At 42.6% G+C, this 16,579-nt stretch overlaps 1 protein-coding gene across 2 annotated transcripts in view; it reads right to left on the reverse strand.

Annotated features, from left to right (window-relative positions):
• Positions 1 to 16,579, reverse strand: part of ABCC1 (ATP binding cassette subfamily C member 1 (ABCC1 blood group)) — a 128,168-nt gene that overhangs the window by 4,109 nt on the left and 107,480 nt on the right. For both annotated transcript variants that reach the window (XM_083153291.1, XM_083153292.1), the window contains 5 exons: positions 9,044 to 9,145; positions 2,583 to 2,729; positions 1,951 to 2,109; positions 1,397 to 1,563; positions 827 to 1,021 (listed from right to left, as the gene is read on the reverse strand). In XM_083153291.1, the coding sequence (XP_083009417.1) occupies positions 827 to 1,021; positions 1,397 to 1,563; positions 1,951 to 2,109; positions 2,583 to 2,729; positions 9,044 to 9,145 (770 nt within the window). The remainder of the gene's footprint in view (positions 1 to 826; positions 1,022 to 1,396; positions 1,564 to 1,950; positions 2,110 to 2,582; positions 2,730 to 9,043; positions 9,146 to 16,579) is intronic.

The raw sequence follows: 16,579 nt of genomic DNA on the forward strand, positions 1-16,579 counted from the left end.
CAGCTAAATCAATACAGTTTAAACTGTTAAGGCCAAAAATTAACTGTTCTCATTGTATTACTATACAAATATTGGCAACATAGTGCATTATTTCATTTTTGGGAAATGCAACATAAATTATACTACATGGATGGAGTATAATGTGGTGTGCCTCCTAATGAAAGGAACTTAAAAGACTCTCAACTAGCAATATAGGATAACCGCACAATTCAAAATAATTTACACACAGCATATACAAATGCAGCAAAAGTAGTCATCTTTAAATTAGTCTAATATGGATAAACATAAAAAAAAAAAAAAATGTTTAATCGCTATAGGTTTGCGCCACATTAAATAACTGCTAGGCATAGTATTACTCACTGAATAGTTCTGTGATATTATAAACGTATAAAGCTTTAAGAAACCGGAGATGGCTTCAAATAACCATACGGTACTGTACAGTACAGTATATCTTTAGGCATTTTTCTTAACACACACTGGAACAATGACATCAGCTCTCACAAATTGTAAGCATTGACACGAGAACAAGGCGTAATACAGAATTTACGTATTTTAAAAACGTATATTATGCATTATTGCTTAGATTTTTAACCATCTGTGAGTTATGCAAAAAATAATAAAAAAATCAGCAAAAAAGCCCCAGCATTGCTCATATTTGTTATATACATTCAAATATAAAAAATGTTGTGTAAGAATATTATATTTCCTATAAAAAGTAAACATTACAGGTCATCATGATGAATAAAAAACACCAATTTTGACAAATTCACTGGGCATTCAAAAAATTAACGCTGAAGTTCTGTAACCAAAACCTGCATACATGTACCTTGTGTAGTCCATGATGGTATTGAGTCTGTGAGCGATCGTTATAACAGTACAATCTTCAAATTCTTTTCTGATGGTCGACTGAATGAGACCATCAGTCTCTAGGTCAACAGCTGCTGTAGCCTCATCGAGCACCAGGATCTTTGTTTTACGCAGCAGGGCTCTTGCTAGGCACACCAGCTGACGTTGGCCAATGCTGCAAAATAAAAATGAAGCAAAATAATGCTCTTTATAGTGATTTATAAATGTATAGTAGAATGACGGACAGGATAATTATACATTTCAAATTAGATTTAGCCGTCATGATGCAACTGTAATGCAATCTTACATAATACAACAAGTATAGCCACCATGGGCTAACTCTGTACAAGGTGGGACGCTTCCCTTTTCTGCTGTGGTGGGTTAACTTGACAAAAAAAATCTGGAGTTGCGTGCTGTGGCCCCCACTCTTCATGGACAAGACTCACTTCTGTCTCTAACTAGCCACTGTCATAGTATAAGGTCCCTCAAACACACGGCACTCCAGACCCAGTTTAAACATTACAAACAGTCATAGGATAGTTTGTCTCACCTGAGATTTTCCCCACCCTCAGCGCATTCATGACCGAGTTTATCAGGAAGACCCGAAACAAAGTTTTTAAGGTGAGCAAGCTCCAGAGCCGTCCATATTTCTTCATCTGTGTATTTTTCAAAGGGGTCAAGGTTCATTCTAAGTGATCCAGAAAACAAGACTGGGTCCTGCAGAAGAACAAAACATTACCCTGATAGGTAAAGTGTTCCTTGGCATGGGAATAATATGAATGCTGCATAGAGAGCTGTGGTGCTAGACCAGTTTAGTTTCAGGCTGAATTCCCAAAATGTTATTATATATATATATATATATATATATATATATATATATATATATATATATATATATATATATATATACACATACACTTTTTTTTAAAGAGAACACAGGATTCATGACATTTTTAGACAGTGTTCAGTGTGGTAACATATAGAAACCGTATTTCTTCAGAGTGGTGTAATGTTGTCCAATCTAAGGGATAGAACTGGTAAAGGGAAGCAGCGAGATCAGGAGAACCTGCACTAAAGGGAAGCAATTCTTAAGGTTGGTCATACCTGTGGAATAATAGTAATCTTAAAGCGGAGGTCGTGCAGACCAATTTTTGCTATGTTGTGGCCATCAATGATTATTTCTCCTGCAGCGGCTTCATTTATTCGAAATAGACCAAGTGTAAGAGATGACTTTCCAGCTCCTGTTCTACCAACAATGCCAATCTTTACAGGAAGAGAGAACAAAAACCGAATTAAACATTGCTGCCAATCAATATGCTTTTACCTTTCAGCATGCCTGCTTAGTCCAGAGCTCCATCGGAAAGGGGGGGGCCCGAAGCGTCTCGAGCGCATGCCCCCTTCCGGTGGATGGCGGGAGCTGAACGAGTCCCGCCACATCTGTATAATCTCGTTAGAAGTTTGGTGTTGCACCCTGTGTTTGTAATACTACATTACAATACAGGGAAAGAAGAAGACAGACTCTTTTCGGGGGCACGCTTATCAAAAGTAGCGTGGCCCAGAAAAGAGTCGGTCTTCTTCTTACCCTGTATTGCAGAATAGAATATACATGTTCTTCATGACAACTGCACCTTATGTGGGAAGTGTAAAGGGCCTAAACTTCTACCACACTATTGTAATACTGAGAGCACCACTACAACACGCGAGTTTGGGGGGATGCCTGTGTCCTCTCCATTTACCTTCTCACCGCCTTGTACAGTAACATTAATGTTTTTTAGAGCCATGTCTAAATCCTCACGGTAGCGCAGGCAGAAATTTTTAAACTCAATTTTCCCTTCGTGTGGCCAGTTGCTTTCTGGTGCCGTCTGCTCAATAGTCCATGGAGCCTAAGTAACATAATAAAATAGATCATAAGATATACAGCTGTGGAGAGTGCTATATACACAAAAAGCATATTAAATATACAACACAATATTCAATGGAGAGAACTTGTGTATGAGTTTGCTCATCAACTTTTATGCCGCTTGTTTTTTCGGAGGCCAAGGTGGATGCTGGGAAATTTGGGTATTCCGGGGCTGGAGGTCCCGGCACCAAGGAGTAGAACTTCTTTTGGCTAGTGCAGCCCCAGGCTCCGCCCCCCTAATACCCCTTCCTGTCCTCAGAGACCAGTTTTTAACTTAACAAGCCGAGGAACAGGTATAGGAGAGGGAGACCATTCAACTAATTGAACATTCAACCATTTGAACAAATAAATTGATTAACTATAACTAACTAACTGCAAGATTGGAGAGATAGGGTGGGCGCCCAGCATCCACCTTGGCCTCCGAAAAAAGGATTTTACAGGTAAGGACCAAAAATCCCCTTTTTTCTTACGGCCAGCGGTGGATGCTGGGAAATGTGGGACATCCTAAAGCTGTGTCCCTAAGGGTGGGACACCTCTGCCAAAGGCCGCATCGGCCAAGGCAAAGGTGTCAAATCGATAGAATGTGTTGAATGTATGAGCTGACGACCATGTGGCCGCCCTGCAAATGCTCTCCGCCGAGACGCCCGCACGCAGGGCCCACAATGCTCCTACAGACCTGGTGCAATGTGCCCTTACCGAGTGAAGTACAGGCCTTCCCGCCAACAGGTACGCTTGCCTTATGGTAGATCTTAACCACCTAGTCAAGGTGCACTTTGAAGGTAGTCGAGTCTAGTTCTGAGAACTGCCCTATCCTCATGGAAGATAAGCAATGGAGGTCTACAGGAGAGAGCTCCTAGATCTGAGAGTCTGTGCGACCGATGCGATGGCTAGCAAGAAAAGAGTCTTAAGGGTAAACCAGGAAAGAAAAACTGACTCCAAGGGTTCAAATGGCGCTTTAGTCAACCCTTTCAGTACCAGTGAGAGATCCCATGGATTCGCTGGTAGACGTATGGGTGGTTGTAGGTGAAGAGCTCCTTGTAAGAACGTGTGGATTGTGTAAGATGTAGCAATCTTTCTCTGGAAAAGAACAGAGAGAGCCGACACTTGAACCTTTAGGGACGAATGACTCAAACCCATGTCCAGGCCTGATTGTAAAAAGCCTAGGACCCTGTCCAGCTTGTATATTCTAGGGTTAAACCTTCTCGGTTCACACCAAAGAAAATACTTTTGCCAAATTCTATGGTACACTTTTGCTGACGAAGGCTTTCTTGCTGCCAGCAATGTTTTAATGACCGTAGGTGGAAAACCTCTTTTCCTCAAGATCGACTCTTCAACAGCCACCCCGTCAAAGCCAACCTGGCTAAGTCCGGGTGTAGGAACGGCCCTTGTGACAGGAGGTCGGGCCGGAGGGGCAAGGGAAATGGAGGTGCCCTGGCCAGTTGTAGATGGTCCGGATACCATTATCGCCTTGGCCAATTGGGAGCCACTAGTATCATGGTCACCTTCTCCCTCTTGAGGCGTCGAAGTAGACGGGGAATTAGGGGAATTGGTGGAAATGCGAACACCCTTTGGAACGGCCAAGGAGCTGATAGGGCATCTACTAGACATGCCTGTGGATCCCTTGTTCTGGATCCGTACAGAGGGAGTTTCTTCTTGTGCTTTGAAGCCATGAGGTCCACTTCTGGGGTTCCCCAAAGGTCTGCTAAGGTTGTGAATGTCTCTGGATGGAGAGACCATTCTCCGGAGTGGATTGTTTGGCGACTTAGGAAGTCGGCTTCCCAATTTAACACTCCGGGAATGTACACTGCAGTTAGGGCGAGTAGATGCTTTTCTGCCCATAGGAGAATTTGAGTCACTTCCTGCATGGCTGCTCGGCTCCGGGTTCCCCCTTGATGGTTTGCGTATGAGACAGTTGTCGAGTTGTCTGATTGGATTCTAACTGGCCTTCCGTGGAGAGGAGTCCCTGATTGGCGAAATGTCCGGTAAATGGCCCTTAGCTCCAGAATGTTTATTGGTAGCTTTATTTCCTGGTGTGTCCAAAGGCCCTGGAAGGACTGATCATGTGTCACTGCTCCCCAACCCTGTAGGCTGGCATCCGTTGTGACTATGACATAGTCTTGACTTGCGAAAGACCGTCCCTTTTTTAGATTGTCTGACAGTAGCCACCATTGAAGGGACTGCCTGACTTTGTCCGATATCATGAGGAATTGTCTCTTTAGATCCATGTGCGATAGATTCCACCGTCATAACAGGGCTAGCTGTAGTTTCCGAGAGTGGAACTGTCCGAATTCCAGCATTGGGAAGGTGGATACCAATTTCCCCATCAATGTCATACAGAGGTGGACAGATACTCTGCGTTGTGTTAGGAAGAACTGGATCTGTGACTGTCCTGTATCTTGTTCTGGGGAATAAATGCTGTTTGAGCTTTCGTGTCTATCAGTGCCCCCAGATGTATCATGGAGGATGATGGGATCAAGCTGGATTTCCTCCAGTTGATTATCCAACCGTGAGATTGAAGAAGGTTGAGGGCAATCTGAAGATGGTTCTGAATTTCCTTCTGTGATTGCGCTACAATGAGAAGGTCGTCTAGGTAAGGAAGAATCCGAATACCTAGAAGGTGTAAGCGAGCCGCCATCACCGCCATGACTTTCGTGAACACCCAGGGGGCTGTAGATTACCCGAACGGGAGAGCACGAAATTGGAAATGGCGATCCAATATAGCAAATCTGAGAAATCTCTGATGCTCCTGTTTGATTGGAATATGCAAGTATGCATCTTGTATGTCCAGTGAGGTCATCAGATCTCCTGGTTCCAGAGCACGAGGATTGAGCTCAGAGACTCCATCCTGAACTTTGGTACTCGCAGCCAAACATTCAATCTCTTGAGATTCAATATAGGTCGGAAGGACCCGTCTGGTTTGCTGACCAGGAATAAATTGGAGTAGAATCCGGTCCCTCTCTGGGAATCTGGAACAGGTATAATCACCCTCTGTTGCAACAGGGTTGAGACGGCCGTCTCGAGGGCTGCTGCCTTGAGAGAGTCCAGTGGAAGACCTGTTGTAAAAAACTGTGTTGGGGGTCAGAGCATAACCGTGTGATATTCGTTCCAACACCCAAGAGTCCGATGTGTTACTTAACCAGGTCTCCGCAAACTCTAGAAGGCGGCCTCCCACCCATGGCACATCTGTGGTTTGCCTGGCATCAGGCTGCCGGCTTGTCAGCCTGCTTTGGGGTCTGACGTTGAGCTGCCCATCCCTGTTTGGGCTTGGACTTTTGCGTCTTTGGAATGGACTGTTGTGACCTTGTTGGCAGGATCCTGTGTAATGAGATCTGGCCTTACTCGAGGGACGAAAAAAAACGAAAAGCCTGCTGCCTAGGTTTAGTGGCTCCTGTGGGCAAAAATGCAGATTTGGAAGCTGCAATGGAAGTTACAATTTTGTCCCGTTCCAAACAGTATACCCCCATAAATGGCAAGGCCTCTAAAGCTCTCTGAGTCATTGTCCGCCTTCCATGATCGAAGCCAGAGGGCTCTGCGTGCTGCCACTGACACTGCTGAAATTTTGGATGCAAATATTCCAGCATCCAATACTATTTCACTTAGGTATGAACTAGCTTCCCTAATATTGTTCACCAAAGATAGTAATTCCAATCTTTTGGTAACTGACTGTAGACCCTCCAATAAAGCATCTGCCCAATGCGCTATAGCTCTGGTTGTCCAGGCAGCTGAATAGCTAGGCCGCAGGGCTGCCCCTGCGTTGGGATATATGGACTTGAGAAACTGATCCAGCTTCTTATCCACTGAATCTTTTAAAGAGGTATGGGCAGAGCTGTTGCCTTGATTAGTCTGGTAACATGGGCTACCTGAGGGGGGTTCTCCCATTTTTTGTGATCGTCCGTAGGGGATAAAAAGAAGGAATACGTTTGGAAACGAGGAATTTCCTATTTGGATGTTTCCATGCTTCTTCAAACAGTTTATCCAACTGCTTTGACTGAGGGAAAAATACAGTGTCCTTCTTTTTACGCTTGAACACTGGTTCAGTATCAGGCTCTGCAGAGGATTGTGCCTCTGGCTCCTTTGTTTTAAAAGTGAGCCGTATCAATTTAATAAGGCTGTCTACTCTGGCCTGGGACATATGATCATCAGTATCAGTGTCCGTATCATCAATTACTGTACGTTAAGAGCTCCACAGTCTTGATCCTCCTCAGAGGTATCATCATCTGTGTCCTGAGCCGCCTCACGTCTGGGTGGTCTATGAGTGACAGACCCTGACAGGGCATCTTGAAGTGAGGATGAAACCTGCACCAAACCTTGGACCGATTGTGATAGTCCTGTTACCCAAGAAGGTTCTACTGGCTGGGGTTGAACCTGAGGTGCAGGGGGTGTAGCGGGGTTGCGTGACGCTGCCAGCTGAGAAGCCAGTTCCCTCATCGCAGAGGACAGGTCTGCAGCCCAGTCCGGCCTGTATATGCGTGCTGGAGCGGGACCACGCCTGCGGGATCTCCCTGAACCCTTTGCTGACATGATGTGTGTGCTGAATAACGTCTGTAACTGGAGTTACCTAAGTACACCAGTGATATGATATTTTGTGAGAGAAACTGTATCAGTCACTTAATAAATGAATCCGTGAACTTATACTGCGCTCCACGTCAGTCCTACAGAGAGAGATGTGGTATAAAAACACACATCACTTTAACACAACAAACTATTGAAAATAAAAAAGACAGATAAAAATACACTGCAGTATATAACAGTTTACACACACACACACACACACACACACACACACACACACACACACACACACAAAGGGAATCTGCACTTTGTTTCCTACACCTGCACCATGTAAGTGAGGTGAGGATAATACAACCTGTCACTGATAACAGTGGAGGCAAAAGGGGGGCGATTTCTGATGCTCCTCTCCGTCAGAAGCCAGCCAGCAACTGAGCTAAAATGGCCCCCGCCATGAGGGAGGGGGAGGAGAGGAGCGCTCTCGGCGGGAACCCAGGACAGGCCATTGCCGTGAGCTTGGGGGCGGAGTTATAGAGAACCTAATCCCCTCCTGGAACCACCAGTGTGTTTAGCCTTTAGACTTTGTTAAACATATCCCTGGTGGTCTAGCGGTTTCTCAGCATGAGCTGAGTACTGCTGCCAGGCCCCCGGTGGCGCCCCCCCCCCCCCACCAGCGGTGTGAGCCGCTATATCCGGCTCCCCGCAAACAGGAAGCCGCTTAAAAAAACAAAGTTAAATAAGGGCTAAAATTGCCCTCTCCTTAGTGTGGTGCCTGTTCCTCAGAGCACCAAGGAAAAAACTGGTCTCTGAGGACAGGAAGGGGTATTAGGGGGTCGGAGCCTGGGGCTGCACTAGCCAAAAGAAGTTCTACTCCTTGGTGCCCGAACCTCCAGCCCCGGAATACCCACATTTCCCAGCATCCACCGCTGGCCGTAAGAAAAATACCAATACCATGAAATAACAAAGAGTCTACTTCTGTTTTAAGTGCACTTCTATCCTCCTCTCCATCATGTATGGGACAGATTTTCGATAAATGACAGGGGTGCCCCGGGCATTATCAGGGCTGCTTTTTAAGAGATTCATACATGTTGTTGTTGTCCCTTCTTGTCTCTCCTTGGTAATGAGGCGAAGCAGTGTGTTCTAGTGGCACGATAAGCCCCACTATAATGAAGCTTCCCCCATAGTTCTTAAACGAAGTAGAGGAATGCATATATTTGAGTATAAATATGGTAAATTTCTGCATTTATTCTACAGGAGTGAATGGAAACTGTTCAAGCAGAAAGGTGTCCTTTAATCTTCATCCTTATTAACGCATATATTAAGAGCTATATAATGATTAAAAACTATTTGAATGACAGTGGCTATGCAATCCAACAAACTCTGCAAAATATTGGCATTTACAATGGCCACCTTGTGAACATGTCAACATTTTGCAGAAGTCAACATAGTATCAGTCATCATTTCAACAATGATGAAAACGTAACGGTCAACAATGGGACATGCCCCCAACCTCAAATAAAATAATCCTAACTGTAAATCCTTAAAAGAAACCAGACTGATTTAAATCGGTTTAGTAAAAGCAACAGAAACTTTATATATGTAAATTATTAAACTAATGGGAAGATGTTTCCAAGCCTGAAGAGAAAGTACAAATCTGCTTCTAACTATTATTTTTACATGCTGTGTTTTAAAAGTGACATAAGCTAATTGGTTAATACACTTCATATCGCTCTTCATGCATGGATACATTTTCCACAGACATTTCTACATAAATAGACTTGAGTGTACCTCTTGCTCCATATCGGAGTATTCCTTGACTCGCTCCACTGCCACAATATTGGTCTCCAGTTCAGAGGACATCCTTACCAGCCAGTTCAGGTATGTTGTCACCTATCAAATACAATGCTAAAAGGTTACCTTAATGAATTTATATAATTGCATCACAAGTTGTTACATAATATCTCCCTCTTTCATATTCACCGATCAGCCAAAATATTAAAACCAACTGCCTATCAGCTGTAACTAACCAAGAGGCAACTCTACAAGACCTCTGAATGTGTCTTGTGATATCTGTCAGCAAGATATTAGTAACAAATTCCGTCTTTCCCTGCTCCATGGTCCATTTTTGATGGTCATTTCGTTATTGTAGGCACTTTTGTGTGTGGACAAAGGGTCGGCATTGGCACTCTGACCGGTTTGTGGCTATGCAAAAAGCTGCAAAGCACTGTGTGACACCTTTCTATTATAGTCAACATTGACTTTTTCAGCAATTTGTGCTACAGTAGCTAGTCTTTCCCTCTCCGTGCACATCAATGAGTCATTGGCCCCCATTACACAGTAACACAAGTACCGGGAACACAAGAATGTCGTTTGGAGATGCTCTGACTCAACTTCAAGAACTGTTCACTTGCTGCTTAATATAGCTTACCATTTGGCAGGTGCAAGAAGATAATCAATGTTATTCTCTTCACCGGTCCGCTTTTTTTTTTTTTTTGAATAACAATTTTTATTTGAGCAATTGTGAAATGAATAACATATAACACAGTCCTGCTGTTATCATCATTTGAAATTACAAAGTATTTCACAAATCGCTAATTTTGGTTTTATCAGAATTTACAAAAATAGAGAAGAAACCAAATTGATTTCCTTAAAGGATACATACATATGAATTATCCATATGAAACACATACATATATTAAAGGGCCTACAAAACATGGTATTTCTTCCCCAATCAAAACATACAAAACCAATTTTCTATGTAACTACCCCCAATCAACATCCCCCCCTCTTCCCCCCCACCCCCCCTTGCAGAAATGCTCCAGCGTGCTTCATGTTAATGACCTAAGTAGGTACCAAGAGGTACCCTCAAACATCTGTGTCTTTGCAGTAAGATCTAACGAATCAATATATGGTCCCCATTTTTTGTGAAATCGCTTTACCCCATTCTCTATATCTGGCAGTGTGGCCCGTCTGTCAAAGTACAGTAGGTTATTCAATTCAGCTTTTACCGCTGCCAACATCGGTGCCGATGGGGACGTCCAGGACCTCAACACTATCTTTTTAGCTACTGTGACTATCACCGTTAGGAATGGGTTCAATACTTTTTTCCTTTTCTCCAGATTCCAATTAGAAAAATTTGCTATTAACATGGCTAAGGGGTCTTTGACCAAGCGCAGGCCGCACACATCATTAATCATTCCCATAACCTTATCCCAGAATCGTCTGATCTTTCCACATTCCCACATGCTGTGGAAAAAGGTGGCATCAGAGCTTCCACATTTCAGGCATAAGCCCCTTTCCCCCGGGACAAAGTGTTTGCGCTGTGCCTGCGACATGTAGGCCCTATGTAGAGTCTTCAGATGTACCTCCTGCAGCAAGGCCGAGTGTAAAATCTTCATTGTCTTCTCCAAGTGTTTAGTTAAAGACTCATGGGATGCTACAGAAGGCACATCCGAGTGCCACAGCGCAGTGACCCCCGTCCACACTCCTTCAGGGTCCACTGGCAACATATTGGGGTAAAGGTACCTAAGTCGGTATGGACCCGTGGAACCCAAGGTGAAAACCACAGCTAAAGGGTCCTGGGCCCCCTCTTTCACCATCGCCTGGGGCATGGTTTGAATATAATGCCTAATTTGTAGGTACATAAAGAATTCTGTATTACTAATGGAATACTTGTCGGCCACAGCCCGGAATGTTAATATTTGTCCCCCTGGGTCAAACACATCTCTTATTGCGGAGATCCCCTTCTTCTTCCATGTTAGGTATCTAGAGTCAAGTGAACCTGGCTTAAAGCTGGGGTTCCCCCAAAAGGTGACATAACGCGAGACCGTATGTCTTCTTCCCATTTTCCTGTTAATATCTAGCCAAACCTTATAAGTGTCTGCAAAGATTACGTTTTGCATCGCATGGGGTGGTAAGGACGCTTTTGGCGTATGTAGTAGGGCTGCCGTAGACCACGTATGGAAAAGGCTGGCATCCAAGGTCTTATGAGTATAATGGTCTGACCCCTGCATCCAATCCAAAATATATCTCATGAAAATCGATTGGGTATAAGCTGTCAGGTGTGGTATCCCCAAACCCCCTTCATTTTTCCTTACAAATAGCTTGTTCCTGGTTATTCGGGGTTTCTTATCTGCCCAAATAAATTTAAAAAAGGCCGCTGTGACTCTTTTTGTATCAGCCCAAGACAGTCGCACCGGGATCATCTGCATGCAGTACGAAAGTCTCGGGAAGATGATAGACTGTATCACAGCCGCTCTCCCCATCAGGGACAGCGGAAGCGATTTCCATGTCCCCAATTGTTTAATTACCCCCTCAATGATGGAATCAAAATTGCAACTATACAGTCTGGACAATCTGCTAGGAACATTTACCCCCAAATATTTAATTTGGCATGTTTTTATTTTAAATTGGGTTAGTAATGACATAGAGGCAACATTAGTGTCACTCCGGGGTACCATCAGGGCCTCAGATTTATGGAGGTTGATCTTATACCCAGCAAAAGAGCCAAATTCCTGTAGTAGATTTAAAATGGTGGGAATGGATGTGGAGAGATCCGAGGCGAACAGCAACATATCATCCGCGAATAGACTAAGCTTCAGTTCTGTAGATCCCACCGTTATGCCCTGGAATAGCGGATGTGAGCGTATGGCTATTGCCAGGGGTTCTTTTTTTTTTTAAATGATCTTTATTCAATTCCCCCCCCCCCCCCCCCCTCATAAAAGCAAAATTTCACAACCTAGACAACCTTGTACTTTACATTACTTTACGTAATAATAATTTACAGTACAGGTACATTTACAAATACAAACATTAACACCTGCAATACTTGGCCCCTCTATTTGTTATGCTCTAACAAATCTTAAACCATTAGGATCCTTGATCACCACCACCCTTTTAATCAACAACATTCCAAATTCATATTTCAATGCATTATCTGACCTCTCTGAAATATATTACTGCCACTATTACATAACCACTTCTATTCTTAACTCATATCACCAGGGCTAGAAGGAGATTGCACAGGCTTTCCACAATAGCTACTGTTCTTAATTATCGATATCCTTATTTCAATCATTACACCAGAATTAGAAACAGAGTACTTTCAATAATTAATACAAAAATTACTTTTTACTTTTCGTGACTACTTTTTAGCAGTGATTATACACATCTATCAACAATTACTCATATCTTCTTACTTTTTTTTTTTTTTTTTATGTGTTCTTTTTTTTTTTTATAAACGTGATCCATTTGTCATATAAATTATATTTGTCAATTAAACAATTAATATATATTTAAGTATGTGTTATGTTTTTCTTTTTTATAATACTTTGTCTTGTACCACCCTTCCCATATCTCAAAAAACTTTTGTGTATTTTTCCGTGTAATACTAACATATCGTTGCTCATAAGTGACATTTACTAAGTTAATCCAATTCCTAACTTCTGGTCTTGTCTTAGCCATCCATATGCGTGCTATGATTACTTTTGCAGTTGAACTCATATAGATTGCCAATTGTCTTTGCCCATACGTCATCTGATCCTTATTCCATACCCCTAGTAGATATGCATGTGGAGATGCATTTTGAACCGGAATCCCACTTGCCTCCATTATTTGTTCAACTTCTTGCCAGTATTTACGAATATGTTCACATTCCCATATTAAATGAAAAAAACCTCCTACAGCAACCTTACATTTCGGGAATTTATTTGTATCTTTCGGTGAAAATTTACTAATTCTTTCGGGGGTCATATATGTTCTATGCAATATATTGTACTGAATTTGTTGTATTCTGACTGAATTTGTTGCTACCACCGGGGATTTCAACGCAATTCTCCATGTTTCTGCATCTATACCTGGTACCTCCTTTTCCCATTTATTCCTAAGTACCTCCAACCCCTCCTCTTGTATCCCCTCTAAGAGGTGCTTATAGCATCTTGAGGCCACTTTTTCATTTTTTAGTTCTTTCAGATAAATCTTAACCCGTGAATCTATTATGTGAAACCCCTGCTCTTTTTCATAGAATGAGAGTATACTCCTCAATTGAAGAAATCTAAAAAACATATTTCTCTGAAGATTATATTCTACCTGCATCTGTGCATAGGTTTTAAGGTTATTATTTACATATAATTGTCCAATTGAGTCCACACCATATTGAGTCCAGAGTCGTGCCCCTTGATGTTTTTGAATGTTTTCACAGTGATTCCCCGAAAATATATATGTGTCTGGATCTATACCCTCTACTCCCATTACCTTACTGGCCCATTGCCATATTTTTTTTGCCTGCTTTACAATTGGTACCCGACTTCTAGATCCATCCCTCGTCAACAAAACTTGTAGAGGTGTATGCCCAGGGGCAACACATTCAAGGAGTCTAAGGAGTTCCGGAGAGCATTCTTGTTGATTAATCCATCCCTTTAGTTGGGCTAGTTGTGCTGCGCCATAATAGATCCTAAAGTCAGGCAGGGCCATTCCCCCTTTCTCTCTTGGTCTGGTCAAGGTGGCCATCTTTACCCGTGGCCTTCTGTTATTCCACACAAATGTTGATATGATACTGTGAATCTTATTAAATACCCCTTGCTCAATATAACATGGAGTATGGCGTAGCACATACAGTATCTTGGGCAGGATGACCATCTTGACCATATTAACCCTTCCCATCACCGTTAGGGGCAGTCTTGACCAGTTTTTACATTTTATTTTAACCTCTTTTATTATTGGTTCCAAGTTATTATCCACATATTTCGCTGGATCTTCGGTCACATATATACCTAAATATTTAAACTTCTCAACCCTGGGTGGATATTGGGGAGGCATATTTAATAGGTTGGCCCCTCCTCCAGTAACAAGGAGTTGGGATTTATTAAGATTAGTTGTTAATCCAGAGTACTGTCCATATGTGTTTATAACTTTAAGAATCATATCTAGATCTTTTTGATAGTCTGACAGCCCCACCAACAAATCATCTGCATAAAGCGCTACAAGGTTGAACACCTCTGGTCTCCTCCCATGATCCAGAATCTCCCTTAGTTTACAGGCAAGGGGCTCAACTGCCAGCGCAAATAATTGCGGTGACAATGGGCACCCCTGCCTGGTTCCCCGGGAGAGACTAAAGGGCTCGGATATATATCCATTTATTTTTATCCTTGCTGTGGGTGACTGATATAATAGAATATTAATGAAGTTAGATCCAAATCCAAACATTTCCAGCAGCTGTCTCAAGAATGGCCACTCCACTGAGTCAAATGCCTTGTTGGCATCAAAGGCTGCCACTCCAACTTTTTTCTTAACTACCCCTGCCCATTGTAGATATGCAAAAACTCTTTGGATGTTAATTGACGTAGATTTACCCCCTATAAAACCAGTTTGGTCCGGATGCACAACATGGTGTATTACTTTACTCAACCTATTCGCCATTACTTTAGCATATACTTTGGCATCTACTGAGATCAGAGAAATAGGTCTATATGAATCGACCTTCAGAGGATCCTTTCCCTCCTTCGGAATGACGTTTATAACTGCCTCAGTCATTGAGTGGGCCAACCTACCTTCTAATTCCATCCCCCTAAATGACTGAAGCATATATCCAGCCATGTCCTTCCCAAAGAACGTATGCGCTTCCCTTGGGATTCCATCAATCCCCGGAGCTTTACCCTGGGGCAAGCTCCGGAGGGCCTCATCTACTTCTTCCAGGGTAAAAGATTCATCTAAAGGTTCTCTACTTTCCGCCGGTAGTTGTGGTAATTGGGGCCGATTTAAAAATTTTTTTAAGGCCTGCGTCTCTATTTCTATTTTAGATCTATATACTTCCTTATAGTGTTTCACAAAAGTTTCAGTTATATCAGCATTAGATGTTACTATTTGCCCACTTTCCGTATAGATTCTAGTAATAATCCCTGAAGAGTTATCTGCCTTGGCTAAGTATGATAGAAATTTGCCTAATTTATCCCCATTCATATATAACTGATGGGAGCTTTTTAAAACTCTATAACTGGCCATAATCTGTAGATGCTCTAACCATTTTTGCTGCTCTTTTAACCATATTTCTCTAGCTGTCTCCCCTCTATCCGTCAGATACCTCTGTTCAGCCCTAATCATTCCAGATTCCAATACATTTGCTATTACTCGACATTCTTTTTTTTCCCCGGCAATCTCTTTCATAAGAATCCCCCTAAAAAAAGCTTTGAATGTTTCCCACACTATGATGTCACTAGCTGAATTGTTGTTTTGTGCAAAAAATCCTTCTATTTCCCCTCCCATTGCCTGACTATTTTTAAATCTGGGTAGCCAGCTTGGATTAAACCTCCAATATGTAAATCCCTTTTCAAGGTCCGACTCCATTTGCATAAGTATTGGGGAATGATCTGATATACCCCTTGCAGCATGTTCTATTTTTTTTACCTGACTTGATACTTCAGGTGATACTAAGATCATGTCGATCCTTGAAAAGGAATTATGAGGGACCGAGTAACAGGTAAACTGCTGAACATTAGGGTGTCTTTCTCTCCAAATGTCACACCATCCCATCTGTCTCACAAAATCCGCTATTCCCCCACCCTGTCTACCCTTACTTAGGTTCATCTGTGATCTATCTTGCCTAGGATCTATGACCGCATTGAAATCCCCCAAACATATGACATGCGCTGTAGGCCTTTCTGCTGCGAAGTCCACAGCCCTTCTAAGAACTTCAAAAGAAAAAGGAGGAGGTACATATACTGCCATTATACAAAATCTATTTGTCGCTATATAGGTGTCCAAAAATACAAATCTCCCCTGGGTGTCAATTTTTGACGAGATACACTCAAAACCAATACCCTTCTTAATTATAATCGATACCCCCCTGGAGGATGGAGAAAACTGGGAATGGTAGGATTTTTCAATCCAGGGCCTCTTAATCGCCATAATCTTATCCCCATATAAATGAGTTTCTTGCAGACATATTATGTCTGCAGCCAAATGTCTACATTGGTTTAACACCAATGCCCTCTTTATTTTTTCTAATTTATTCCTCTCACATTCCAAGTCAATATGTTAACCATTACCAGTTTTCTCTTTTTCTACCTCCATATGGCAGTGATCAACCTCCCCTTTTAGTATCCATACCGGCCAAGCATTGCAGTATTTATCTACAACTAACATCACATAACAGACAATTAATACATCAACCCATCCCTCCTTCCCCATCCCTGTATAACCTATCCCTTTAGGCATACCTAGATTATCCCTTACCACACTTTAACCCGTTATCTCCCTACCCAATCTTGGGGCCCTTACACTCTGCCACTAAGATTAACCTTTTTTTAAGGCATGCTCAGCTCCCCAGCA

The sequence above is a fragment of the Crinia signifera genome, chromosome 7 (assembly GCF_055691185.1).
Source record: "Crinia signifera chromosome 7, ASM5569118v1, whole genome shotgun sequence".
Taxonomy (NCBI): Eukaryota; Metazoa; Chordata; class Amphibia; order Anura; family Myobatrachidae; genus Crinia; species Crinia signifera.